Source organism: Maniola jurtina, chromosome Z (assembly GCF_905333055.1).
Source record: "Maniola jurtina chromosome Z, ilManJurt1.1, whole genome shotgun sequence".
NCBI classification, from domain to species: Eukaryota; Metazoa; Arthropoda; class Insecta; order Lepidoptera; family Nymphalidae; genus Maniola; species Maniola jurtina.
Genome location: NC_060058.1, coordinates 1,232,215 through 1,260,022, shown reverse-complemented (window position 1 = coordinate 1,260,022; position 27,808 = coordinate 1,232,215). Strand labels below are relative to the sequence as shown.

The 27,808-nt window shown below is 35.3% G+C and overlaps 1 protein-coding gene across 2 annotated transcripts in view; it reads left to right on the top strand.

Moving 5' to 3' along the window:
- LOC123880499 (potassium voltage-gated channel protein Shaker) overlaps window positions 1-27,808 on the top strand; it is a 181,210-nt gene that overhangs the window by 62,491 nt on the left and 90,911 nt on the right. For both annotated transcript variants that reach the window (XM_045928651.1, XM_045928652.1), the window contains exon 2: window positions 19,335-19,816. In XM_045928651.1, the coding sequence (XP_045784607.1) occupies window positions 19,710-19,816 (107 nt within the window). In that variant the 5' untranslated portion in view covers window positions 19,335-19,709. The remainder of the gene's footprint in view (window positions 1-19,334; window positions 19,817-27,808) is intronic.

Sequence of the window (27,808 nt, the reverse complement as noted above, 5' to 3'; positions counted from 1 at the left end):
CAGATATTAGTTTCTAGACTATGTTTGCAAAATTTCATGGACTTTGGTTGCTTAATATTCAAATGAAATTGGGGCTACGATTGTATGGAGTAAGTGACGGAGAGAGTCCTGTTAAATAGACTCAGCTCCCGCCGTAATAAAGCGTAAAATGTATGTCACCTGTAAAAAGTATTGTACAATGAATTAATAAATGAATGAGTATGATTAATAGTAGATATAAATTGTTTTTTTCTATACTTTAGTTTATGTATTTTAATATTGTTTTTTTTTTGTTTTATGTTTTTCTACCTACATTTGTTTGCTTTGTTATTTTTCAATTATTTGTTTTTTCCGTTGCGTTCCGTTTGCCATGTCGACATATCGCGTACTATAGGTGCATTTACAACAGTTTTGTTGTAAGTTAATTACGTAAGCTACTCGTACAATATGTGAGAAACTTACAGGTGATCGCGCCGTTACTTGTAAGTTTTTTTTAATCAGTTCACAAACAAACTTAGTTTTACGACCCAAGTAAAAGTTGATTAATTCTATCAATTATTAGTTTCTTTCCAAGCTACGAAAGTCGGAAGCCTCGGTGAGCTAGTCTGACACTCACTTTGGCAGTTTTTTTTTTCATTTAAAAACTCTCAGGTAAGTAGAATGGATAGAATGTTCTTTAGAATTGAGGAGAGTCTGATGAAAAACCAATAATTCCATTTTCAAAAGAAAAACGTTTATATTGTTATTTATAACTTCATACGGAAATACTGTGCAGTAATAAAACTAGTTTGTTTCAAAAATCAATATTTTCATAGTAAAAAGCCCCCTCAAAAATCTAATTATGATCATAAACCAATAATTTCATTGAGTGTTCTTAAATAATTTTTGCGTTTGTTGTAAAAGTTCTTAGAAAGCAAATATTGCTTCTACCCGACTGCGGCAAAGCTAAAAGGAAGGGTATGTATATATGTATTTGTATGTTTGTATCCAGATTCTGTGTGTTCCACCGAAGCGTCTAAACTACTGGGCTGATTTTGATGAATGAGGTGTCCACTGATTCGTTGTAAAGGTCTAGGTGACATAATTTATTTTATACGAAAAAATTGATCTAACGGATGTTACATAAAAAAATGAAGGTCTCATCCATTATTGAATTGAATTGATATTCCCGGTGCATAGTTACGTTCAGGCTTCACGCTTCAACCTAATCACGTTTGCCGTGCGGCTGCGTCTCAACGGATTCTGAACCTGAACATTAATCCTGTGCGGATTACTACGACACTGATTTCTGTATCAGCAAAGCATAGCAAATTTTGAAAATTTTGGTGGTTCTCGAGATATAATCACAGAATACTGATTTTTTCTACTTTACTTGGAGTTTTAGTGCTAAAAAAAATTTACGAGACATTTCACTGCGTTTAATAGCCTCATCGGGTGACAGAAGGACTGGCTCGTTTTTTGCTCAACGGGTCAGCCTGGCTGTCCAGCGCGGAATAGCAGCCAGTATTCTTGGCACCATTCCACGTGGGCATGATTTGTAGTATAGTAATTAGATAAGGCTAGCTTTAAGTTTTATTCTTACCTCTTACTTATCGGATATATTAACTTCGAAGTTTTTGAAGTTATTTACTTTTCGAGCAATTAAATATCACTAAGTTTAACGGTGAAGGAAAACATCGCTAGGAAACATGCATGTCTAAAAGTTCTCCATAACGTTCTCAAAGGTGTGTGAAGTCAGCCAATTATGATGATGGTTCTTGGTGAGTTCAGTTTATTGCACTTGTTAAGAAATTATTTCAATAAAAATTATTTCTATTTCTATATTGCAAATGTACCGATTCGGGTAAAAACATAAAAAATAGAAAACTGCCAAAAAGTAAACACTCAAGCTTTATACAAATAAAGTTTACAAATAGTGGAGTATTTTGCTTTTGAAAGCTTCTGTGTACTCATTGCTCTTGACACAAGTGGTATGCATAGACATTGAGTAAATATTGCAAAAATTCAATGTGAATACCGTTAGGTACAAGAAAGGATAAACATCTTGCACTACGAACAAATGAAGAGAGAACACAAGAACTCTTTGACCTGGTTCCTCCTTCGCCTTTCTACCATTGTACATCGTATAGGCATTGTCAAGGTCTGCATCCATACGTAGTCGAAATTCCTCGAACACGTACGAAGCGATTTGCTTCCTCTTTTTTTATCCGAACCGCTAGGATATGGAACGCCCTTCCGGCATCAGTTTTCCCTTCCACCTATAATATGGGTACCTTCAAGTCAAGAGTGAATAGGCAACTTCTAGGCAAGCGCACTGCATCTTAGGCTACATCATCACTTGCTAGCAGGTCTGATTGCAGCCAGGCGCTAGTCTATATATAATTTAAAAATAAAAAAACGAACGAACGTATAAAGTAATTTTATAAAAAACCGACTTCAATAACCACAAACACTAACAAGTGTAAATTAAAAATTTATAACACCCCCGACAAGTGAAGGTTACAAGAACCTAGAAAAGAGCTGATAACTTTTAAACGGCTGAACCAATTTTTTTGGATTATAGCTAAGAACACTCGATCAAGCCACCTTTCAAACAAAATAAACTAAATTAAAATTGGTTCATTCGTTTAGGCGCTACGATGCCACAGAAAGATACACAGATACACCCCTCTTTTTGGGTCGGGGGTTAAAAATACATTTAAAAGTAAACACCAAATGTTTTGGTAAACGAAAACATCGTGAGAAAACCTGTATTTTTTATTTATTTATTTATATTTATTAAACTAATAGAATATACAGTTATTTTTGTTACATTTAGTGCCACAAAACCACAGTCGACCGGCGCGCCTCATAGATTTTTAATGCATAATGTTCTCAAAGGCGTGTGACTGCTGCTCTGACGTCACGGACACTAACAAATCACAATTTTAATAAATTACTACGCTGTTTTAATTTTAAATTTCCATATAACTATTCATAATGCATAGAAACAATATAAAGCGTCCCTTGATTAAGAAAAAAATGTGTTTTAAGCGTTAGAAAGTGTATTAAATTGGAAAAGTTCTACATCGCGCTATGAAAGTTTTTTGGTCGATGAGTATATATACCACCTCCAAGACAGATACTTCGGGTGTCCGAGTCTACACAGTTACCATGCACAGCGGAGTCTAAGCAAAAGCCTAAGTCCGCTGGCATGAAGGTCGAAGGGTTCATTTCCTATGACGTCTAGGATTTGAACCCTCGACGGTTAGGAAGTGAGTCCCCTCAGAAATAGAGGGGTTCTCCACACCAACTGAAGTAGACGCTTTGACACCATTTTGCTCCTTTTTCTGAATTCGACTGCAAGTGTTTTTAATAATTCCTCCGCCAATTATGAATCTATTTTAATGATTCTTTTTTTGTGTGGTAGGTCATACTTCAGAGATGGTCTCGTATAAATTTGGTGAAAATCTGATGAATATCTTCGAAGACGGAGAACGGAACTCCTCAATGGATAAGAATAAATTGCTCGCGATCAGTATAGTAGCTTAGTAAACAGAACGTTTTTGATCAGGCGTAAATAAATAAAGCCCTTATTTCCAATCGTTACTTCAATAAATACAATAATTCATATGTATATTACACTAGGTACAAGCATTATTATATGTTACAATCAACTTAAAATAAAACTGTAACTGGACGATTTCTGTATATATCACTTAAATATATAAAGAAAATTTTAATCGGAGGAAACATAACTGTCGATATTGACCCCAAAACAACTTTTTTTACAATTTTCGTATCTGTCAGTCTGTCTGTGTGTAGTGGTGTCAAAAAATAATTTATCTATAATAAATATTAAATAAAAAAAGTTATTCAGGATATTAGATTCATTAAAACCCATGTTTAATGCAAAATATAGTAATTTTGAAAAAATGAAATTTAATAAATTCTTACCAAAAAATAAGCGATTTTCTTCATTTTTAGAGTTCCGTACCTCAAAAGGAAAAAAACGGAACTCTTCTGTCTGTCTCTCTGTCTGTCTGTCCGTCCGTCCGTCTGTCTGTCTGTCTGTCAAGAAACTTATAGGGTACTTCGCGTTGACATAGAATAATGAAATTTGTTAGGTAGATAGGTCTTATAGCACAAGTACAGGAATAAATCTAAAAACCGCGAATTCGTGGTTACATCTTTTTTTTAAATTAAAATGTGTTTCAATTTTCAAAATAAGAAAGGGCTTTACCTGAAGGTACATCCTAAAACAGATTTCTATTTATTTTTATGTATAATAATAATAATAATATTTTATTTATTTAAGAATAAATTTTCACAGATTAAAAAGCAGGTGTATTCATAAACTCATTCATGAGTTTTTCCGCACACCTGTTATAGGTATCGTCGACAATTATGTACCTATAACACGTAACACAATAATTTAATCTAGTTATAATACTTAAATCTAGGTATAACAAATTCAGTACTTATAAACTAACAAGATTAAGCTAAATATGGGTTATCAATAAGAATTATAAATAAATGTAGGTAGGTAAACAAAAGTTGGTAGGTAGGATGTAGTGCGAGTAGCGTAAGACGTGGTAAAACCAGTTGACGCTCACTCACACTACTTTATGTAATACGATATCTTACTTACACTACTTCGTGTGTGATTTATGATGATTATTTGTGTAAGTGCAATGTTTAGGTCAAGTAATGCAACTATCAATTATGATGCTAAATATTGATTGATATTAGTATATGTTAGTAGTAAATTAAGTTGTTAGTTTTTGATTTATCGTGCAAAATATTGGAAAAAATACCCGAGTACGGAACCCTCCGTGCGCGAGTCTGACTCGCACTTGGCCGGTTTTTTGAGATATTGTTCAAGTTATATTTATGAAACTTGGTTTTACGGCTTTCGGTTAAAAATAAAGAAATATGCGTTGCACAATTTTTAAAATCCCATCCCAAAGGGTTGAGTAGGGGATGAAAGATATATAGGTAAAAGTCCTTTATTTTTTCCTATATTTTTTAGTTATATATCCATGATATTATGATGAAACTTTGTACTTGAGCTTTCTCTTTATAGTGAAGAAATACTTTTTTCATGTTTTTCTTTTCAAATTCAAATTATTTTGTATACAATTCCTAGGAAATGTATGTAATTCCTAAAATCGCACGGAAATGTGTAAAATAAATAATATTAGACACATTTCCTAGGAAATCTATACATTGTCTAAATAGCAGTCGGAAATGTAAATATTTGAGATATCGATGGGTATGCGGGGATAGCGGGGCGGGGGGAGGGTATCGTTTTATCTGCTCAGTTAGGTTAGGGATTTTTTCCTGTCCCTCTAACATGATTAGAGCCTTTGTTTTCTATTTATTTACTGACTCTTTCATACCAGTTCTCGCTTTTATTTCTCTCGCACTTTCATTCTGCATTCTAATTCTTTCTTACATCCATCATCTTTCACACGATGGGTGGGTTCCCTTCCTATTATTTCTGTTGGTTAGGTTAGGTTAGATTTTTATACATTTCCTAAATAGCTTCGAAATTATATAAATTTCCTAGGATTTGTATACAATTTCTAGCTTTCATACATTTCCGGTAACATATACAAGAGTAAATGTAGTTAGTTTTATAGTAACATTTTTGGAGCCGGTGCCAATTAGCCGCACGAACCTTCTACTCTTCATATTGTTTGTGACTCCACATTGATACCTCATTGGCACCGACTCCAAAAAATGTATTTGACTACATTTTGACTACATTTGTTCTTGTATACATAATAAATTCGGTAATTTAAAATAAAATTATTTTTACTTTTTAATGTTTCTGGTTTTTGAAGTCGGTTTTAATTTTTTTTTTAATTTCACAAGGTTTAGTGGCCTTAATGTATTAAATTATGCTATGCCTGATTGAGAACCTACTGTTTATTAAGCTATTACACTCATTGCGCTTCAAGCGATCGCGAGCAATTTACTCTCCATTTCCGAATCCGAAAAATCAGTTCATATTTGGCGGAGCAATCGCGTAACATACAGACAATTGAGAACCTCCTCCTTTCTTTGACGTCGGTTAAAAATAGGTTTTAAATATGCGAAAAATTTTGGCTGAAACTCTGGCTAACTTTAGTGCAGCGTTGCTGTTACAAAATGAAACTTTTAGGCTTGGCATATTTTAGTATGACAACAAAACAAGTGGATATGTTCGTACAGAGGAATTTGTGAGTCAATTTTGTTACAATTTTATTTGTGACAGATCGTTTACAAGTTAACTTTATGTCGGTTACGCTTTTTTGCTAAGGATTTTTAGGAACCCTTACAGTTTCTTGTAGTCCGTCTGTCTTTTTGGCAAGAGTAACCCACGAGGTTTTTAAAATGACATACCATAAAATAAATAAATTAAATTAAATTAACAAATAAAATAACAAATATAACAACCTATCACTTATCAAAATTGGTTGAGCCGTTGAGTAGTTACAAGCGGATATAGGAACGGACATACACATATACAACATACATACTTAGTAGGTACATATCAGGCCAAACACATAACCCTCCTTTGGGTTTCGCCGCAGTCGGGTAAAAAAACTGAAATCCACGCAGACGGAGTCACGAGGTCATCATTACAAGATTATGATCTCGCGAGATTATAACATACTGTGTATTGGCGATGAACATTTGACTGCTAATTTTAAATCACTTTCATTTGCAATTTATTATTATTTTTATTCACAAATTATTATTTTGCTTCACGGTGATTTCACAGGCGATTTTTCTTTCCCCCCTTTAAACTCCCCTTTCCCCTCCAATTGAGCGTAAAGCTTGTGCCAGGAGTGGGTACGACAATCGTGAAACCGCTGGGGTTTGAACCGCCGACTTTTCGGAAGTCAGTCCGCTCCTCAACCATTGAGCTATCGAGGCTTTAAATAATTAGTATAATCACACTAATAAAAAAGCTACTAAAGCGAAAGTTTGTATGTGTGTGTGTGTGTGTGTGTATGTTTGTTACTCCTTCACGCAAAAACTACTGGATGGATATGGCTGAAATTCGGAATGGAGATATATAATATCCTGGATTAGCACATAGGCTACTTTTTATCCCGGAAAACCAAAGAGTTCCCACGGGATTTCGAAAAACCTAAATCCACGCGGACGAAGTCGCGGGCGTCAGCTAGTAATTTATTAAATTAGTAAGATTTGGCTTCGTGAATATTAACAGAGTAGGTACTTTAAGTGGACTAGTGTAATTTATGAAAAAGCATTATTGCTCATTTTTCACATCCTATCTATGATATTATGGTCCATCTCTATGGTCCATGTGTACACTTAGTAAGTATAACAAAAAACAACAAAGATGTGCATTATTTAAACAAGAACTTTTATTAAGAGCTTACTGCAAGCCGTAAGCCCGGTAACGAGGAAAACTGTGACTGTGTTTAAATACATAAAACTCTTTTGTTGAAATTTAAGTCGCAAAACTTTGTTTCGCTCTAAGTTGTCGATCGATCGAGACGGGACGTTTTGTTGAAGAAAACATTCTCAATAAAGCAATGTCAAACAAAAGATTTTATAATGAGGCTTGTTGCAGACGTTTGATTATTATATACGGCGCACTCAAAGATGCTGAAAATAAAAGACATGTCACTTAACAAAAAGTGTAACTGTTGAGTGTCTTGCCTGCAGAAGAGGTGGTGGAGTCTTAACATTAGTGGCATAGGCCACAAATACATAAATTCATACTTTGTACCTACATACATAACTATTATAAGCTAATGATACACGAATGTGCAGTGCTCAGACAAGCCGTCAAGCGCTTACGAGCATGAAGAGACCAATATTTATTATCTTTGTTATTGAAAATAAATAAATGAAAATGAAATTCAATTCAATTTATTCAATGCCAGTATAGTTGGTATTCGACTTGTTGATAGAATTTATTGTTCAGCCCATTATGCTGAAACTTAGTGGTACAATTGTTGTTAAAACTTGCGTGAACGCACAATAATTGGTAGCGCGACAGATAATGCAACGCATGTCGAACAAAACCTAGTTTTTCTATAGCAATTGACTGTACTTCTCTACGGTTAAGAGTCTATTAAAATTAACTTAAGTGCAGATTTGGTGGTGTTCCAAGTTTTAGCGCGATTATGTTCAATTAGCTATGGCAATCCATGAAACTATATTAATCTAATCGACCTAAACAGAGGATTCTACGTCACTCGCTCAATATAAACGTAGCTTGGTTTCAGCTTGGTTCTCATTTGAATATTAACCAATCAATCTCTATGTAATTTTGTAGACACGTTTTAGAAACTAATCTATAGTACGCACCGGGTTCGCACGGAGGCTGTGCGGGTGTGCGGGGCATCCCCAACCCGATTGCCATGTCAAGTTGTCGCGAAGTACATGTATGCCCGATTTCCGTAAAAAATTCTAGTTTTAAAGTTACTGGTTTGAAGATTTGTATATAAATCCCTGAGTTATATTTTAACGAAAATCTGAAAAACCACAGATATTGGTTCCTAGAACGTATCTACAAAAATTTGAGTTTGATTGGTTAGTATTCTAAAGAAATTTAAGTCTGGAATAAATAGTTGATTAATGTTAGGTACACCCATACTCACGTAGTTAGTCCGACGTAAACCCGACTAATTTCAAACCCATCCGGGGTGCTTTTCCATAGGGACTTAACTCGCTATGAGTATTATAGCCGTAACAACATGAGTACTTATAATGGAAATCACTCACAATAGTTAAAAAGTTAAACATTTAAACTTAACTAAAGTTAGTCTGCACATTTTAATAAATGTTTTTTTTCGAAAAGTCACCAAATATTTATATTTTATTAGGCTTACTTGGAGCTCAGAGGTATCATACATTTTAAGACTAGACCACCGGTTTTCAAATTCTACGTGAGAGGAATGTACAAGAAACTTAGCAGAAGCTTAATATTAAGTCGAGACTATTATACAAAGTTGCATGGAAGTAGAATATGGTAGGAAATTCTAACACTGATAATATTGTAACTTTTTATGATTTGAAAAGAAAAGGTAACTGAGTTTCATGTCGGCTCTTCTCAGTAGAATTTTCTTTCCGAACTATTAGTATCCGAAGCGTAGCATAAAGCCGCAATTACACCTATAAGTTTTACTCACGTAAGTATCTTACGTAAGTAAATAATTGACACCAAATTAATTAATGTAAGAGAGATTACATAAGAGAATTTATCGTAAGTTAATCATGTAATCTATTTACGTGAATAAAATTTACAGGTGTATCCGCAGCCTAAGTGACACATGTTGTCATAAAAATAATTTGGATTTTTTAGAAACATATCAATGTTACAATGTATTAATCATTATCTTTCTGTCATATCAATGTTCCATTAATAATTATTATTAGACGGACGGACGGATGGACGGACGGTCATCGGAGGCTTAGTAATAGGGTTCCGTAAATAGGTACGGAATCCTTTAAAATAAACCCACTTTCTCAACTATAATATTAATACGGATATTATGCACTACTTAAGCGGGCTCATATTCGTTTAGCGTTACATTGTCACACTCCTTATAAGTTCGACGCTGTTGCAGTACTAGCACCATTTCAAATAGCCAATTTAGACAAAGCTATCCAAACAACAGTTTCAGTAATGCTATCTGCCCGAATAGTCTAAACGCTGTAAAAGCTGATAGGTGCCTAACATGTTTACCCAGTGCTATTTAACATAAAGTACAATTCACTATTTATCCAGTGTTCAAGTCAAATTCAAAGCATTTTGTTCAAAATAGCTACACCTGTATAGTTTGGAATTTGAAAAATTCATGGTGATGATTATCAAAAAACTTAACAGGGCTCTCTCCGTCACTCGTTTCATACAATCGTAGTTCCAATTTCATTTGAATATTAAGCAACCAAAGTCCATGAAATTTGGCAGACATATTCTAGAAACTAATATCTGTGTCTGTGGTGTTTTAGATTTTTCTAAAAATATGTAGTTTTAAAATTACAGGGGCTCAAAGATTTGTATGAAAATTTTTAAGACCGCGTAACTTTGAAACTGAATATTTTAACAGAAATCTGGAAAACCACAAACATAGATATCAGTTTCTAGAATATGTCTGCAAAATTTCATGGACTTTGGTTGCTTAATATTCAAATGAAATTGGAACTACGATTGTATGAAACGAGTGACGGAGAGAGCCCTCTTAAAACTAAAGCAACAAGGATTCCGATTTGCTAACTGTGTGTCTAACACTGAATGATTGCCACCGAGCTCATTTGTCATTTATTTCTAATCCATTGAAGGTTTTCTAAGAAAAATTATTTTAATATCACTCAGTGAAGCAGCATTGTAGAACACTGAGTTAGCGTCTACTGTGGTAACAATGTAAGGTGGTTTTTCTATACCTGTCAAACACTTCGGACTCGCAGCTTACAACTAATCTAGAACCTAGGCTAAAATTTGGAACTAAAAGTATGTGCGCGGTTGAAGTCATGAAGTCATGAGTGAGAGCTCTCTTTGTGTTATTTTCCTCATAACTAAGAGGGGGGCATTCCGGTATTCACTTCTGGTACTATCGACGTTTCACCGAATGTTGAGCCTTCTGGGTGATTTAGGATGAAAGAGCTAGATGGTGGTATCTCCTGCATCTTCTACAGGGTGGAGCCTTGCAGTCCAGCCTCTGGTATCTAAGGCACTTGAAACATATCTTAGCTTTCTTCGCGATTTCCCATCGTTCATCTACGCTTGCTTCTCTGAGAATCATGGCCTATTATGTAGTTCACTCTATCATTACTGAAAGTCGCGATCTCATTTCATTAATAATAAGTAATAACATACTTGGCTTAGTAATGGCATATCTTTCCACATACGGTTCAACTAAAATATCCGATTCATCAATAAAATATACGGTTCAACTAAAATTCGGATCTTTGAACTTCAAAGTTCAAAGATCGGATCGGATGAGTTATAATATTATAGCTAGAATAATTATTGCCTTCCAGAGAGTAGGTGGTAAAATCTTCTTTTACTTACCTAATATAAAAATTAATGTTTTTTTGTTCGTCAAATATTATTTATATTTCAAATTCGAATTATTTTTATTCAAGTAAACTTTTAGAAGTGCTTTCAACAACATACATGACAAAAACTCTATAAATAACATAATTATTGTTAGGAAAACATACGAATGCATACTTGCACCGATTGATGTTCAAGCATTTAGTTGAAGTCTCACAAATGATAGAATTATATTGGATTATAACATCTTGATGTAGGCTATATCCTGAAGACATAGATGGTGTGAAGGTTTAAACGTAAACTGCTCATAGCTTTAAGAACTTTTTGTAATTTATTGTTTGAGAGTGCATTGAGTCTTGCAGAATGGTTTAAGTAAGTGTCTTACGTAACTTATTAACAAAAAAATTACAAAGGTAAATAACTTTTATAAGAGAGTAAACATTAGTAAATTTGTTTTGAGTTAATCATACTCGTATAAGCTACTTACGTGAGTAAAACTTACAGGTGTAATTCATGCCTCATATATATTTAACCTTATATGTACGCGGTCTCTTAATATGACAACCAAACAGCTACTGTTGTGTGGAAAGCACTATGGGAGCGCGCTAGGGTTACTTCTTTTAGGACTTGGAGTCCTCAGCATGCTACAATTTGAATGGTTTACACTGAAATTCAGAGAGAACACCATTCAGACGACATGCGTCATTTGAATATGACACATGTTTGAATCACACTAATATTATAAAGGAGAAAGTGTGTGTGTGTGTGTGTGTTACTCCTTCACGCAAAAACTATGGACGGATTGGGCTGAAATTTAGAATGGTTCCCACGGGAAATTTAAAAACCTATATCCACGCGAACGAAGTCGTGGGCATCAGCTAGTCATCCTATAAAAAGCCCCATCTTGACTATGAATTCCAGTGTTAGAGAGTGCAATGGGCTACTTTTTATCCCGTAAAATTAAAGAGTTCCCAAATCCAGGCAACAGCTAGTAAAAAAAGAGATAGATAGATAGAACACTTTATTGCACACAAAAACACATGTAAAGGATCACAACACAGAAAGAAGAAAACAGAAAAAACAATTGTGTGCAAAGGCGGCCTTATTGCTTGAGAGATGTTTTCTTAACAACAAAACAATATTTAATTATTTATGTAGCTTTAAATACTGTAGTAGCTAGGTATAATACGCTAGAAATTAATGTCAGCTTGCCGCGCCGGTCCGAGAAGAGCTTAATCGAGGAGTTGCAGGCAAGCGGCTTACCATATAATCGGCTTTTGTAGGACGAAAAATAAAATTTTATTTTGTTAAGTATATTTTTTATGTTCAACTCTAAAGCTAGTTTCCCACGCAAATCGATGCTACGCGTTGCATGTAGATACATGTATACCAATTACCTTGACAAGGTTACCCAATGGGGGCAAACGGGACCCTAGGAACTACTAAACCTCCGCTGTCCGTCCGTCTGCCCGACAACCTGTATACCAGTGGGCTGTAGAGAAGAGAAAGTAATTTTTTTTTATTTATTTTTTCGAAAATTCCACTTCCTCGCCGATTTTCAAAAATTCCACTCAGTGAAGCCTGGGCGGGAAAAATATAATTGCGAAGGTGCCTATGTCAAAAATAAATTATTTCTTGGTAATTATTAAATAGAGGGTCTTCTAAAATTTGTAAAATCCACGTCCCCTGTTAGTTTTAAGCTTGCTTACCATTTTAAATTATCGATTTACACTACACTTACAAGCTCTCTTACTAAACGAGCGTTTTGACGTTTGATAAAAATTTGCTGATTTGACTAGTAGCCATCATCCCTATAAATCCGAGAGTACGAATAGGAAAACGATACTTTATAGGGTAACGAGTGAAATTCAATGCGTTCTGATCATAACATGTTGCTGATCATTATTCTCATCCCGTGTCGATAACGACCGTCCATATATTCCGTATACCTACTTGGTAGCTTTTGCCTGTCGACTTCACATACGTCTAGCAGCTAGTTTCTTGTGTCTATATTTTTGGCTAGCTGATGCTCGCGACTTTATCCACGTGGATTTTCAGTTTTTTAAAATCTCGTGGGAACTCTTTGATTTTCCGGGTCAAAAAGTAGCTTTTGTCCCTCTACGACTCTTTAACTATATCCGTACAAAAAATAGCATAGCATTATTTATATTAGCATTTTGTGATAATAGCTATCTATCAGTGAGGGAATTTTCAAAATCAGATCTTTAGTTCCAGAGATCAAAACCTAAAATAGAAGTGTAAATTAGTGTAGATTTTTATAACCATCTACGCTTTAAATAGGTGTCTGATGGTGCTACAGAATTTGGCCTTTATCTCTCCTCCATGCCTTAAACAGTCTTAGGTCGCTATTACACCTGTAAGTGTTACACACGTGAGTAGCTTACGTGACTATCTTACGACAAAATTTCTAATGTAAAAACTCATATAAGTACATTTACATTAGTTTGTAAATTAATTATATAAGCTACTTACAAGTGTAATGACTGCGTTAGTCATTATCTCTAACATGATATCATTGTTGTCGATAGTAGCGACAAGTGAAAATTAATAACACCCCGACAAGTGAAGGTTACAGTAATTAGAAAAGAGCTGATAACTTTCAAACCGCTGAACCGGCGGTTTCTTAAATTATAGCTAAGAACTCTCTCGATCAAGCCACCTTTCAAACAAAAAAAACTAAATTCAAATCGGTTCATTAGTTTAGGAACTACGATGCCACAGACAGATACACAGATACACACGTCAAACTTATAACACCCCTCTTTTTGGGTCGGGGGTTAAAAATTAAGTCTAACCGTTGCTCACTTGCTACTTTATTTTGCATAAAAATTGATCATTATCATGTATGCTGCTACATACGAGTACGTGAGTAAAACTTATAGGTGTATTTCTTCTGTCATATCAAAAATTGTGTGCATGCCAAGCACGAAGCGTACTATCATAACGATTTAATAATATTTTATTCGTATTTTGGTTGCAATGTTATACATCTTATGTTTGAGATTTTATCTAAAAAATAAAAGAAATCGGGTACAAACTTGTTGACAATAACTTACGACTGCCTAAACTTTTTTGAAATAAATCGTAGCGTCTGCCAACACTGGAAATAATAAATTTTGGAATCAGTCCAGTAGTCAAAAGCTTACCTACTTGTTACATATAAACAAACAAACAAATAAACTTCATTATTAAAACACTTTGTGACTTGTTTGACATCTGGATTTATTTTTAACTTGCCGATGCCCGCGACTTCGCCCGCGTGGATTTAGGTTTTTCGAAATCCCGTGGGAACTCTTTGATTTTCCGGGATTAAAAATAGCCTATGTGCTAATCCATGGTATAATCTATCTCCATTCTAAATTTCAGCCCAATCTGTCCAGTAGTTTTTGCGTGAAGGAGTAACAAACATACACACACACACACACACACACACACACACACATACAAACTTTCTCCTTTATAATATTAGTGTGATTTATAGACTAGCGCTTGGCTGCAATCAGACCTGCTGGCAAGTGATGATGCAGTCTTGGATGGAGCGTACTTGCCTAGAAGATGCCTATTCACTGATGACTTGAAGATACCCATATTAAAATTGGAGGGGTAAACTGATTTAGAAATCAGAAGGCAAATCGCTTCGTCGATTCTAATGTTCTCATATGTGTGTGAACTCAACGATCCACACTAGGCTAGCCTAAGCCCTTCTCATTCTGAGAGGAGACCCGTGCTCTGTAGTGAGCCAGCAATGGGTTGATAATAATGATATAATTATAATGACCATCCCAATTGTAGTCTCAATTGCAATGAAATCATATCCACCCTATCATAATTAATTCAATTTTCCATCGGAAACGCGCGAACTTTTTATATGTAGGTACCTCTTACAAGTGATTATTTTACGACACCATAATGTATAATAGGGGTTCGAAGTTTATATTGGCAATTCAGTCAATGCACTTTATTGTTTTATTTATTAATTTGTTTTAATTTAATTTTTCGATAGGTTCTTGTTTCTACAAGAAACTAGGCTACTGCCGATTCTGTTCTCATAAGGAAGTTCCCGAGTCACTCAGCGAGCGATGGAGAGAACTAAGCGTGGAGTTTCTCTACGTGATCAATCAATGATGAAGAGATCTGTAGGAGAACCCACTCAACGGTAGTTTTTACTACTTTTTATCCCTGAAAATTAAAGAGCTCCCATGAATTAAAAAAAAAGTCTAGATCTGTATCAAATAGATGATGTCCACGACATCATGCAGTGGACTGTCGTGGGAACTCGGGTTATTTTTCCGACATTTACATTTTGCACGATAAATCAAAAACGGTTATGCATAAAAATATATTTATATTAGTGCTAATCCTATTGACCTAATAAACCTTAAATTTAATAAACCTACTCACGATTACAATGTGTTACATACTTACGTGATTCTTCACGTTATATACCTACTGTAGATTATTTCTTTAAGCAATTAGTTAATAGGTACCTTCGTTGCAGCTAGGCACTGAGGACAAACCTCTGTGGTTTTTTCGGTGTTTTTAGTTTAAGCTTTTATTTGTATGTATTTTGTTTTGATAATAAAAAAATAAAAAATATGATTTAGAATATACAGGTAAAGCCCTTTCATATGATACCCCACTTGGTATAGCTATCTTACTTTGAAAATTGAAACACGTTTTTTTTTAAAGATGTAACCAAAACTTCACGGTTTTCGGAGTTATTCCTTTTTTGGTGCTATAAGACCTACCTAACTGCCAAATGTCAAGATTCTTGGTAGTACCCTATAGGTTTTCTTGACAGACACGACAGACGGACAGATGGGCAGACAGACAGACAGTCAGACAGATGACAAAGTGATCCTACAAGGGTTCCGTTTTTCCTTTTGCGGTACGGAACCCCAAAAAAAGATATTGGAAAGAAAATGATGCACTGGACATAAATCCGAGATTCTCCAATGAAGCGCTATATTGCAAGTTGAATAAAACCATGTAAAAAATTTAATATCCTGATCCGAAAAACCTTCGAATAATGAGTTAAAACCGCGCACCTAGAGGTTTTATTTAATCGCATTTGTCTCTTATAGGATGTTAATAAATCACGTTTGGCCATCCCGCCGCCCGGCCGCAGCGTTGAATGAAACCCATTTATTTCACTTGCTTTAATAAAACCGCGAAACGCGTAGGGTTACTCTCTATTTATAGATGATATAGGGTTTCCTGTACAAAAATAAACTATTCACTAACAAGACGTGTAAATTAAAAATTTATAACACCCCCGACAAGTTAAAGTTACAGTAACTAGAAAAGAGCTGATAAATTTCAAACGGCGGAACCGATTTTCTTGAATTATAGCTAAGAACACTCTCGATCAAGCCACCTTTCAAACAAAAAAAAACTAAATTAAAATCGATTCATTAGTTTAGCAGCTACGATGCCACAGACAGATACACAGATACACACGTCAAGCTTATAACACCCCTCTTTTTGGGTCGGGAGTTAAAAATAGTCTTGAAATTAAGAGAAGCGCTGTCCATACATTGAATCATCCATTCATTGAAAATTGAAATGAATTCTTATCGGCCATTGTTTTGAATTTTTTTTTATTCAGGTACAAGTTAACCCTTGACTGCAATCTCACCTGGTGGTAAGTGATGATGCAGTATAAGATGGAAGCGGGCTAACCTGGAAGGCATATGGCAGTTTTTATCAAACCCACACCCTTTTGGTTTCTACACGGCATCATACCGGAACGCTAAATCGCTTGGCGGCACAGCTTTGCCGGTAGGGTGGTAACTAGCCGCGGCCGAAGCCTCCCACCTCCCAATTAAAAGAAGCGCTATCCATGCAATTGGAGTTTGGTCCTCATTTGACTACTAACACCCAACGAAATGATATAGACACATAACTACTAACTAGTATAGAAACAATCCCAATCTCAGAAAGTTTTAATTATATTTTAATTTTTGACATTTTGTTACTATTATTTTAATATTTTTGTGACAAAGTATTTAATGTGACTAATTTTACTAAACCATGTAATAAACAAGTTGTTATATCATAACATATTGCAAATTAATAGCCAGAATTTGACTGTACCTACCCTTTTTTTGGAACTGTTTACCGAATAAAGAAAATCGAATTGAATTATTGAATTATTATCGTCCGTGGCTAGCGTTACAGCACGAAAAAATGCGGTGATGACTCTGAGCGCCATATATTTGTTTCTATGGATCATTTACTCATTCAACGACACACGTAATTGAAAAATAAAGCATGCAGGTCTCCTCACGATGTTTTCCTTCACAGACATAGCAAGTGATATTTAATTGTTTAAAGCGCACATAACTCCGAAAAAGTAAAAGGAGTACAGTTCCCAGAATCAAATCCTGGATCCTGAATAAGACGCCGAAATCCTAACCACTAGGCTCTCACCGCTTCAGATTGTTATTATACGAGCAGATTTTTAATAAAGTATAACTATCATAGTTTCCTACATAATTAATTTGGCTAGTTCAAAATAATTCCTTCATTTTGTCTTTTAAACTACTTCAGAATTGACGTCACATACTTGCATCACAGGCTATTATTAATTTTCCCACTTTGTTAGGTGCCACCGAGATAGAACTTGCTGACACTATAAATATTTCACAGTCATCCAACCCTCTACGGTCACAAACATCGTATATGTTATCCATATTTGCGCCATTTCGCATGGTTTTTTTATTTTTTATAATACTCTGAAAATAATTACTTCACTGGTAAACGCTACTCTGTACACCACTTTCGACTTCGAGTTAATAATAAATTTTCTTCAAAATAGCTCAGTTGCCAAGATTCCACGTTAATTTGACTCTATTATACGTGGCAAATGCAATAAACACTTCAATTTCTTATTGGCAGATGAATTTATGCAACGGTTGTGGAAATGCGGACTGTGAATTGCGATGACTTTATTAATGGTGAACTTATTTTATTTACTCACTACTCGTCTTTGCAGCAATGCCAAGTGAAAAAAAAACTCTGGACTGGAAAGACGAGGAGGAGGTCTTAACATAAATTGCGAGTACATTTTGATTCGATTTTTTAAGATCAAAAAGAATAAACCTATATAAAACTGTAGTACTTACACAGACGCATGCAATATATTATTCCAATTTTATATTTACCTAAGAACCTATTTACCTATTTTGTCTCATTTCTATTTAATTCAATTTTATGTAATTATGTTAAATATATAATGTACTAGTGGATCAGCTATAAGTACTATATAATATTGATAGCAACATATATCAATCAAATTTAAATTGAGACGAGTATGAAGTGGTCAACACAGATAGATTGAATCGGACAAAGCCTTTTGAACTCGTCTTTTATTGACTGGAACAAAAACGCCACAGGCTAAACAATTTTAATATCCTACTTGATTTGCATTTTCACTAATCAAATATTTAACTCTCCCACAACCGGCTTCAAGCAGCGTTGCTTCGAGCAGTAATTAATTTTCTTACTATGTGTATATAATATAATGAAAGCCAAACGATATTATAGTAGCTTCCGAATTAATAAGATTTGAAGCTTTTTAGAACAGACAAAAAATAATAGTAATAACAAAATAGTAGTAATATTTTTTTATTGCCCTTGACTGCAATCTCATCTGGTGGTAAGTGATGATGCAGTCTAAGATGGAATAAGGCTAAATTGATTGATAGGATGACTTTGCTACTAGTAGTAGTTTGCCTGTAACTTACCACGGCCGTGAGGATTCAACACATATCTTATCCATCTAAATATGTTTAGGTTTAGAAGTTATGATTGAATGAATACATTACACACGTATTCACATACATCCATACACTAATATTACTTATAAATGCGAAAGTGTGTCTGGCCCAAAGTTTAACCGATTCTGACGACATTTGGTACAGGGTTAGCTTATATCCCGGGGACGGCCATGAGCTACTTTTTATCCCGGAAAATTAAAGAGTTCCCACGGGATTCTTAAAAACCCATCCGCTTAATCGATTTGTATGAAATTTGGTACTGAGGTAGCTTGCGTCCCTGTTATTGACATAGGCATTTTATTCCGCTAAATCAAACAGTTCCCACGGGATCTTAAAAAACATAAATCAACGTGGACAAAGTCGCGGGCATCCTCTAGTATAATGAACCTTTAAAACATTACACTACCTTTTTAGGCAATCGTATAAAAATTGTTATCATTTGATCGTTTTGGCTTTAGGTTCGTACGTGAAACTCCAAAATGTACAAAGCACAAGAACTCATCAACCACTATACTTAATATCATACATTTCTTTTTCATGAGCAGAAATGCAGTTTCAAAATACAAGTAACAAGCTAGAGCGCTCGAGCGATATGAAATATCAAACGTGGCCAACGAAACCTTAACAATAAATAAGCAATGTAGAAGATAAAATACAAAATAACTTATGACGAGATACAATAATTCAATTGTGATGATTAGAACGTACTGTACCAATGAAGGCGTCCAAATTTTTCGAATTAGATAAAGATTTAACATAGTAGTTATATTTAAATAGCGTTGTATATATAAGTAACGTGGGTGATATCGAGTTAGTGTTAAGACAATGGTGGTCGCCGCGAATGAGCAGCGCGGTGGGGAGTTGACTATGAGACTTTGATCGGTGCTGGCATGCGGCTGGCTTGAAGACGGCGTGGCACGATGGCGGCGGTCGCCGGCCTCTACGGACTGGGCGACGAGCAGCGGGGCAGGCACCGGCGCCAGGCCAACGCCGAGCGCTCCGAGTCCAGAGATGACAACACTGAGGCGTGAGTGTTTACTTTTTTCTAGAATTCTTTATTACACACACAAACATATACATGTACAGAAAACACAGAAGAAACTATACATGATGGTGCGAAGACAGCTTTATAGCTAAAGCAATCTCCTACGAGCAACCTTTGGCGAAATAATTATATAACCAGAGCACAATCTTACCATCAATCTAAGGCTCTTTAGTATTAATAGTAGTACTAGTACGAGGGGTAAGTAGTCAAAGCCTAGTAGTCAAGGCCACAGCCCTCTATTTGGGGGTTTGATCCCGGGCATGCACCTCTAACTTTTCGGAGTTATGTGAGTTCTGAATTTTCTTGGATTCGGATTGGATGGACCCGTGGTAGTCTATCTTTTAGTCTTTTGCACGATGTTACGAACGGTAGATAACGAAGGAGCAGACAGACCAACATTATTTTAATTTAATTTAAAACTAGCTGATGCCCGCGACTTCGTTCGCGTGGATGTAGTTTTTTTAAATCCCGTGGGAACTCTTTGATTTTCCGGGATAAAAAGTAGCCTATGTGCTAATCCAGAGTATAATCTATCTCTATTCTAAATTTCAGTCCAATCCGTCCAGTAGTTTTAGCGTGAAGGAGTAACAAACATACACACACACACACACACACACACACACACACACACACACACACACACACACACACACACACACACACCCACATACAAACTTTCGCCTTTATAATATTATATAAGTGTGACAACTTTTGTAACAAAATTACAAAGACAGAATATATAATAATAGGTATATGATACAAAGGGCGACCTTATCACTCGAGTGATCTCTCCCAGGTAACCCATACTTATGAACTTACAGAACTGGACGGGGACTCGCTATGCAGCTATAGGTATATACAATTAGGTATACATAAACATACACTCTAATAGATACATACTATAATACAATAAATTACATTAGTGTTTAATATATTTAGTAATAAGATATATATCGGCTTTTTTCAATGCGTCTCAGGGAAATATTCATTTTAATGTTCAGCAAATTTTCCAGGTTTAATTTATCAGGTGCATGACTTTGTGAAGTTTCGGATTGCAATTTTTATTTGTATTGAATTTTATTTTCTGAGAGATGTTCCTGAGTGAATTCGCATCACGACACAAGTGGGAGTAAGCATTTCGTATATTAAATTCTGGTAAACCATACAAGAGGAAACCTCTACTCAGGGTCGGTAGTCTATACAATTATTACGAAGAGGAAAGATTAGATTGTTAGACCACCACTGATTTCGTAATGTGAATTCCACTTATTGATATAATATAATTATTTGTAATCGATAAAGTTTGAAACTAGTTTTCATCCGTACGTAGTCGAAATTCCTCGAACACGTACGAAACGATTTGCTTCCTCTTTCCTAATTCGAACCGCTAGGATATGGAACGCCCTTCCGGCGTCAGTTTTCCCTTCCACCTATAATATGGGCACCTTCAAGTCAAGAGTGAATAGGCAACTTCTTATCAAGCGCGCTCCATCTTAGGCTGCATCATCACTTGCTAGTAGGTCTGATTGCAGCCAAGCGCTAGTCTATATAATTAAAAAAAAAAAAAAGGTAGGGTACTTTATCCAGATGTATATTTAAGGCTACATATTATGTATATATGTGTCTAATTGCACCCGTACGTAGCCGGGGCGAGTTACTAGTCAATAATAAAACTATCTAGCCATCATATCTGGGTCAAGAGACAATTATCCTGTTCTACCGTGAAGGGGCATAATTATGACTTCTAATGAATAAAGCGATCTATTCTGAGCTCCACGATCAGATATTTTATTCAAGCCGTAACAGGGAACTCTCTGTCAACCACCCTTTACAAACGTAGTTTGATTCTCATTTGAATATTAACCAACCAAACTCGATGTAATTCGTTCTGGAAATCAATATAAACCGTCCATGGTATGCCAGTTTTTCGTAAAATTGACTAGTTAGTTTTAAAATTTAACGGGTCTGAAGATTTGTTTGTAAATTCTTGAGAACGTGTAACTTTTGAACTGAATATTTTAATGGAAATCTGAAAAATTCCAAAAAATAGATTTTAGTTTTTTTAATGAAAAATGGTAAGATTTTACTATGTAATAATGAATAATATTATGTTAATGATGATGATGTATTTATAATTTAATGAATGTTTTGTAGTACTTATTATGATAAAATAATTTTAAAGCACGCCATGGTAACCGATTATGGCTTGAGGCAGAAAATTGTAATCAACAACTAATTTAACTATTTACTTACAATCAACAAATAAATAATCTGATTTGACTTGATAGTTCCTAGAACTTATCAAAAAAAAATCAATGAGTTTGATTGGTTAGTATTCAAATGACAGTCAAACTACTCGCCGCTTAGTTGGAGGGGAATATTAGTCATCATTGGCTAATATTCTTTAAAAAAACTACGTTTGTTTGGAGCGTACTACGAATAAACCCCTCTTAGTGCTTTTATTCACTGTCGAAGCACCAGTATTATTAACTTACTTGATGATGACCGCAATTTCGCGCGCGTGGAGACACACTTTTAAAATTGAGGCTATTCTATAATTGGTGAATTCAATAATTACAATGTTACGTGGAAGCAACGGACTGAGCAATCAATTGCCCAGAATTGTACATTGATAATAATATAGTAACTTTTATAATGGTTTAAAAATAGTAATTGTCGAGTTTAATGCCGTTTTTTCTCAGTAGAATCTACTTTCCAATTCTGTGATAAATATGTAGCACAAAATACGTTCATGCTTTAATATAATATTAAATGTCTCTCTGCTAGCTATGCACGGTCCAACAATTTAACCGATTTTGATGTTTGACACAAAGCTGACATCCTGAGGATGGACATAGGCAACTTTTTATCCAGGAAAATCAAAGAGTTTCCACGGGATTTTTAAAGGCCCATCCGTTTTACCGACTCATATGAAAGGTACAGAGGTAGCTTACGGTCTCGGAAAGTGACGTACAGGTATCCGCAAAATCAAAGAATTCCCATGGAATTTAAAAAAAAAACTAAAATCCACGTAGATATACATAAAACAAATTAGAATTTTAAAAACTCGATACAAAGGAAGCACCACGCAGGCAATGTGGCCACAATCGATGGTGGCCACTAGTACTTAAATAAACTATAATTGACTTTTCTGCGTTTGATGGTCAAAATTAGGTCTTACCGGTACCTCCGTAGTAGGACTAATTGCCTCTTGGTTTTTGGACCCAACTTATTCGCAGCATTCTTCGGTAGCACCTCATTGAAATGCTTCTAGAACTCATCATAAATATATGAAAAATCTACCCAACTTACGTCGTTTTCTATCTACTAATGACAATTACTCTCCGTGCGGGCGTTATGGCATGCGATGTAATCGCCCGCACCACTAATGTACGATTCCTCTCATAAATGGAAATTTGCCTTTTCATATAAAATTCGAAGTTTACCAACTCTTAATTCATTAAGGCATATTAAATTAGACTTAATAGGCAGGTCAATTAACTGAACTCATTCAGAAAGCTCCACGTTATTTAGTAAATAGCGGGTTTTACAAAAATCTAGGGCAGAGATGTTGAGTGCTGTACCTACCTACACCTTTTATTATAACTGAGAGGATGTTAAGACCTTTATAATTATTACTAGACTGACGCACGCGACTTCATTCGCGTTGATTTAAGTTTTTAAAAATCCCTCATCACACTAATATTATAAAGGCGAAAGTTTGTATGTGTGTGTGTGTGTGTGTGTGTGTATGTTTGTTACTCCTTCACGCAAAAACTACTGGACGGATTTGGCTGAAATTTGGAATGCAGATAGATAATATCCTGGATTAGCACATAGGCTACTTTTTACCCCGGAAAATCAAAGAGTTCCCACGGGATTTCAAAAAACCTAAATCCACGCGGGCGAAGCTGCGGGCATCGGCTAGTTAAGAATATAAAAGGAAAGGTGACTTACTGACTGATCTATCATCGGTACTGTATGGATTGCGATCAAATTCGGCGTTCATAATTATGACGTAGACATCCGCTACGAAAGGATTTTTGGAAATTCAAGCCCTAAGGTTTTAAAGTGAAGTCCACGCGCATGAAGTTGCGGGTGTAAGCGAGTTTATCACAAACAATATCTATACTAATAAATAAAATTGGAGTGTCTGTCTGTAATTTCGAAATAACTACCGCATATTAAGGTCATATGGTCATTTGAACGATACTATAACTGAATCATACGTTTTTAAAATTTTTGTCTGTCTGTCTGTCTGTCTGTCTGTCTGTTTGAAAAGGCTAATCTTCGGAACGGCTGAACCGATTTTAACGGGATTTTCACATACAAGTAGAGGATTGACCAGGGTGTAACATAGGCTACTTTTTTAACCGACTTTCAAGAAGGGAGTTGTGTTTTTCTACCTATGTACACCGAAATCTCCGAGATTTCTGAACCGATTTGCGTCGTTTCTTTTTTAATCGATAGAGGAATTTTGCGACATTGTTTCATAAAAAATTTGGAGTCCAACTCCTCAATCCTGATGCTGCAGGGGATCTGACCAATCCACGCGGGCGAAGCTGCGGGCATCAGCTAGTTATAAATACGACAGTGGTTTATTCCTCGCAATAGATTATGGCCGCGATTACACCTGTAAGTTTAACTCATGTAAGTAGGTAGCTTATCAAACAATTTACTACAAGAAATCAAAAGCTTAATTTGCTATATAATCCGCTAAACTAAACAAAACTGTATGGTGCAACATGCAGCATGCGACATGCACCGCCCGCCCTCCCACTGATAAACATGCAGGAAAAGCCAGCCACCAAGCAAGCCATACGCACCAACACCACGCAGCACCACACAAATCCCAAAACCACTCGACTCGACGCACGTTTCGCCCCGGTGGTGGTGCGTATGGCTTATTTGTAATCTTATAACTTACAGGTGTATGCACACCTGTAAGTTATAAGATTACAAATAAGCCATACGCAATTTACGGCCTAACGGAACAGAACTCACGGGCATTATAGTAAGTACCTACTTTATAATGTGAACTGGTCACTAAGCAGTTCGCTTTATCTATCGTCCAGTAGTGTCGCAATAACAGCCGGCCATGCCAGTAATTGCCAGATTAAGCTGCAGTTAATAAATTAATAGCCCGGTCAAATATTGTTTCCATTCAGAACCTGCAGTTAACCTCCCATTAGGCTAGCTGTTAACTCCCATCCAGTATGCATTAAAGGTACCATTACACCACAATGTTTGAATGTCAATAAATGCTTTATGCACGAGCAATAATACGTTACAGTTTAATCACTTCCCATATTATAAATGCAAAAGTGTGTTTGTTTGTAAGTTTGTTGGTACTTCTCGAGCTCAGTGGAAGGCCAGCGATAGCTGGATGATGATTCCAATGTTATTAATCTATACATATAGTAATATTATAACAGAACTTTTACTGTCTGACTGACTGATTGACTGATGATCTATCAACGCTCAGCTGCTTGGGTTAGAAACTTGAAACAACAGTACGTTCCTTTTATAATATGCACCACAGAATAAACAATTCTAAAATCAATGATATGCACTTACTAAGAAAGGATTTTTGGAAATTCCTCCCTTAAATAGGGGATGAAAGTTTTAATGAAAGTCAGTCATTTTTCAAGTTACATTCACAAAAGTTAGTATTTAGGTTTTGGGTTGAAATATAGTAAAATATTTCATGATTTATATACAATCCACTTGTAAGGGGATTAAATAGGGAATGAAAGTTTGAATTGACAGTTCCTCGTTTAGGCTGTCAGTTAAAACTGAATAAATAAATACGTGTTTCATAATTTTTAGAAATTTAATCTCGGGAATTAAATTGGCGATGAAAGTTTGCATGAATGTCTGTCATTTTTCAAGTTATATTCATAAAAATTAATATTTCAAAAATGATATGCAGAAAATAATATCACAGTTGAAACGGGTAGTAGATTTCATAATGAAATTTTTCTTGCATAAGTTTTATAAGAAAATGAAGTTGATCGATGGAAATCGCTTTTACCCATCCAAGCTTTCCCCAACATACATTTTAAATAGACTTTTCATGACTTGTCTTCGATTGGGAAAGTTATTATTTACTAGAATAGTGAAGTACAAATTGTTTTTAGGTTTTCGTACCTCAAAAGGAAAAACGGAACCCTTATAGGATCACTTTGTTGTATGTCTGTCTGTCCGTCCGTCCGCCCGTCCGTCCGTCGTGAAAACCGTGAATTTGTGGTTAAATCACAAAAAAAATGATTTTTATTGGTCGATTTTTATTTTGTTAAGTTTATAGACAGATAAATAATATTTCTGCGGGAATTCAGGGACAATACTAGACTACAGGCCCATGTTTAAAAATGGGTGGGTCATATGAACCACCAGGTGACGTATACAGGACGATATAAGAGCATAAAATAATAAGTTTCAGCACTATGCCGTCACTTGTAAGCTGTCCAACAGAGTGCTGGTGAGAATTGAAAAGTGCAGGTAGAGTGAGTACATTTTGGTCATATATTTTTGTACGGCATTTTTACCATCGATAGATCCATGAAAAATAATATGAAAGCGCGCAGTGCCGTAAAAAAATGGTGCGCCACAAAGTCAGTAAATGTTTTGATTTTCTGACAATTTCCGGGGTAAATTTGGTCATTTAATTCTGTACGGCACTAGTTTCATACTGTTTCAATACAGCCTCTAATCCATTATTCCGCAACGCCGTACAAAAATCATGCGACAAGGGGAAAAAATTGAGGGTAGCAACCCCCTCTCTTTCCGTGGTCCGGGGGGTGATTTGAGAAAGTACGGCTTTGGTTCCAAAACATTATCTAGCACTCAAAAGTACTATTAAAAATAATGCCGTAAAAAAATTAGTGTTCATTTGAATGTGTATCAATAATTATCTTAATTTCATGGTATACTTAATTTTTAAAGCTGTAAAATCATTTGACTCTGTACGGCAACTTTTTTTTTAACATGATAGTGTAAAATACTATTGTTATATAGTATTGCCGTTCAAAAGAAACTGTTCTAAAAAAAATTATAGATAAATACAAAAACTGAAATTTTTCAAATTATTGCAAAAGTTTAAATATTCATAGATTAATAAAATATAGCAATTTTCTACGCTTTTCCCTTGTTTTAAATAGTATTAAGATAAATAAATTAGGAAAAAATTATGCCGTACATTTTAATGCAGACCATATCTTTTAGGCTGATGAAAATGACGCTACCATTTTCAGGGTAGTACTTTATGGCCATCTGATACTGTACGGCATTAACATATTTTTGAAGAGAACAATTGATAATATGATAAAATCACTATGCCGTCTAACTGAAGTGAACGGGTGTGTATATAATATCCACATCCCCTACAAACCTTTGGACCAACGAAAATGTACGGCATGTAAAAAAATATTATCTATGCATAAAACACTTTCAAAATAAATTAATTTTATGTTGTTTCAAATCACCCCCCGGACCACGGAAAGAGAGGGGGTTGCTACCCTCAATTTTTTCCCCTTGTCGCATGATTTTTGTACGGCGTTGCGGAATAATGGATTAGAGGCTGTATTGAAACAGTATGAAACTAGTGCCGTACAGAATTAAATGACCAAATTTACCCCGGAAATTGTCAGAAAATCAAAACATTTACTGACTTTGTGGCGCACCATTTTTTTACGGCACTGCGCGCTTTCTTATTATTTTTCATGGATCTATCGATGGTAAAAATGCCGTACATAAATATATGACCAAAATGTACTCACTCTACCTGCACTTTTCAATTCTCACCAGCACTCTGTTGGACAGCTTACAAGTGACGGCATAGTGCTGAAACTTATTATTTTATGCTCTTATATCGTCCTGTATACGTCACCTGGTGGTTCATATGACCCACCCATTTTTAAACATGGGCCTGTAGTCTATACCAATCAAATCGAAATACTCTGAATAGCAATTAAC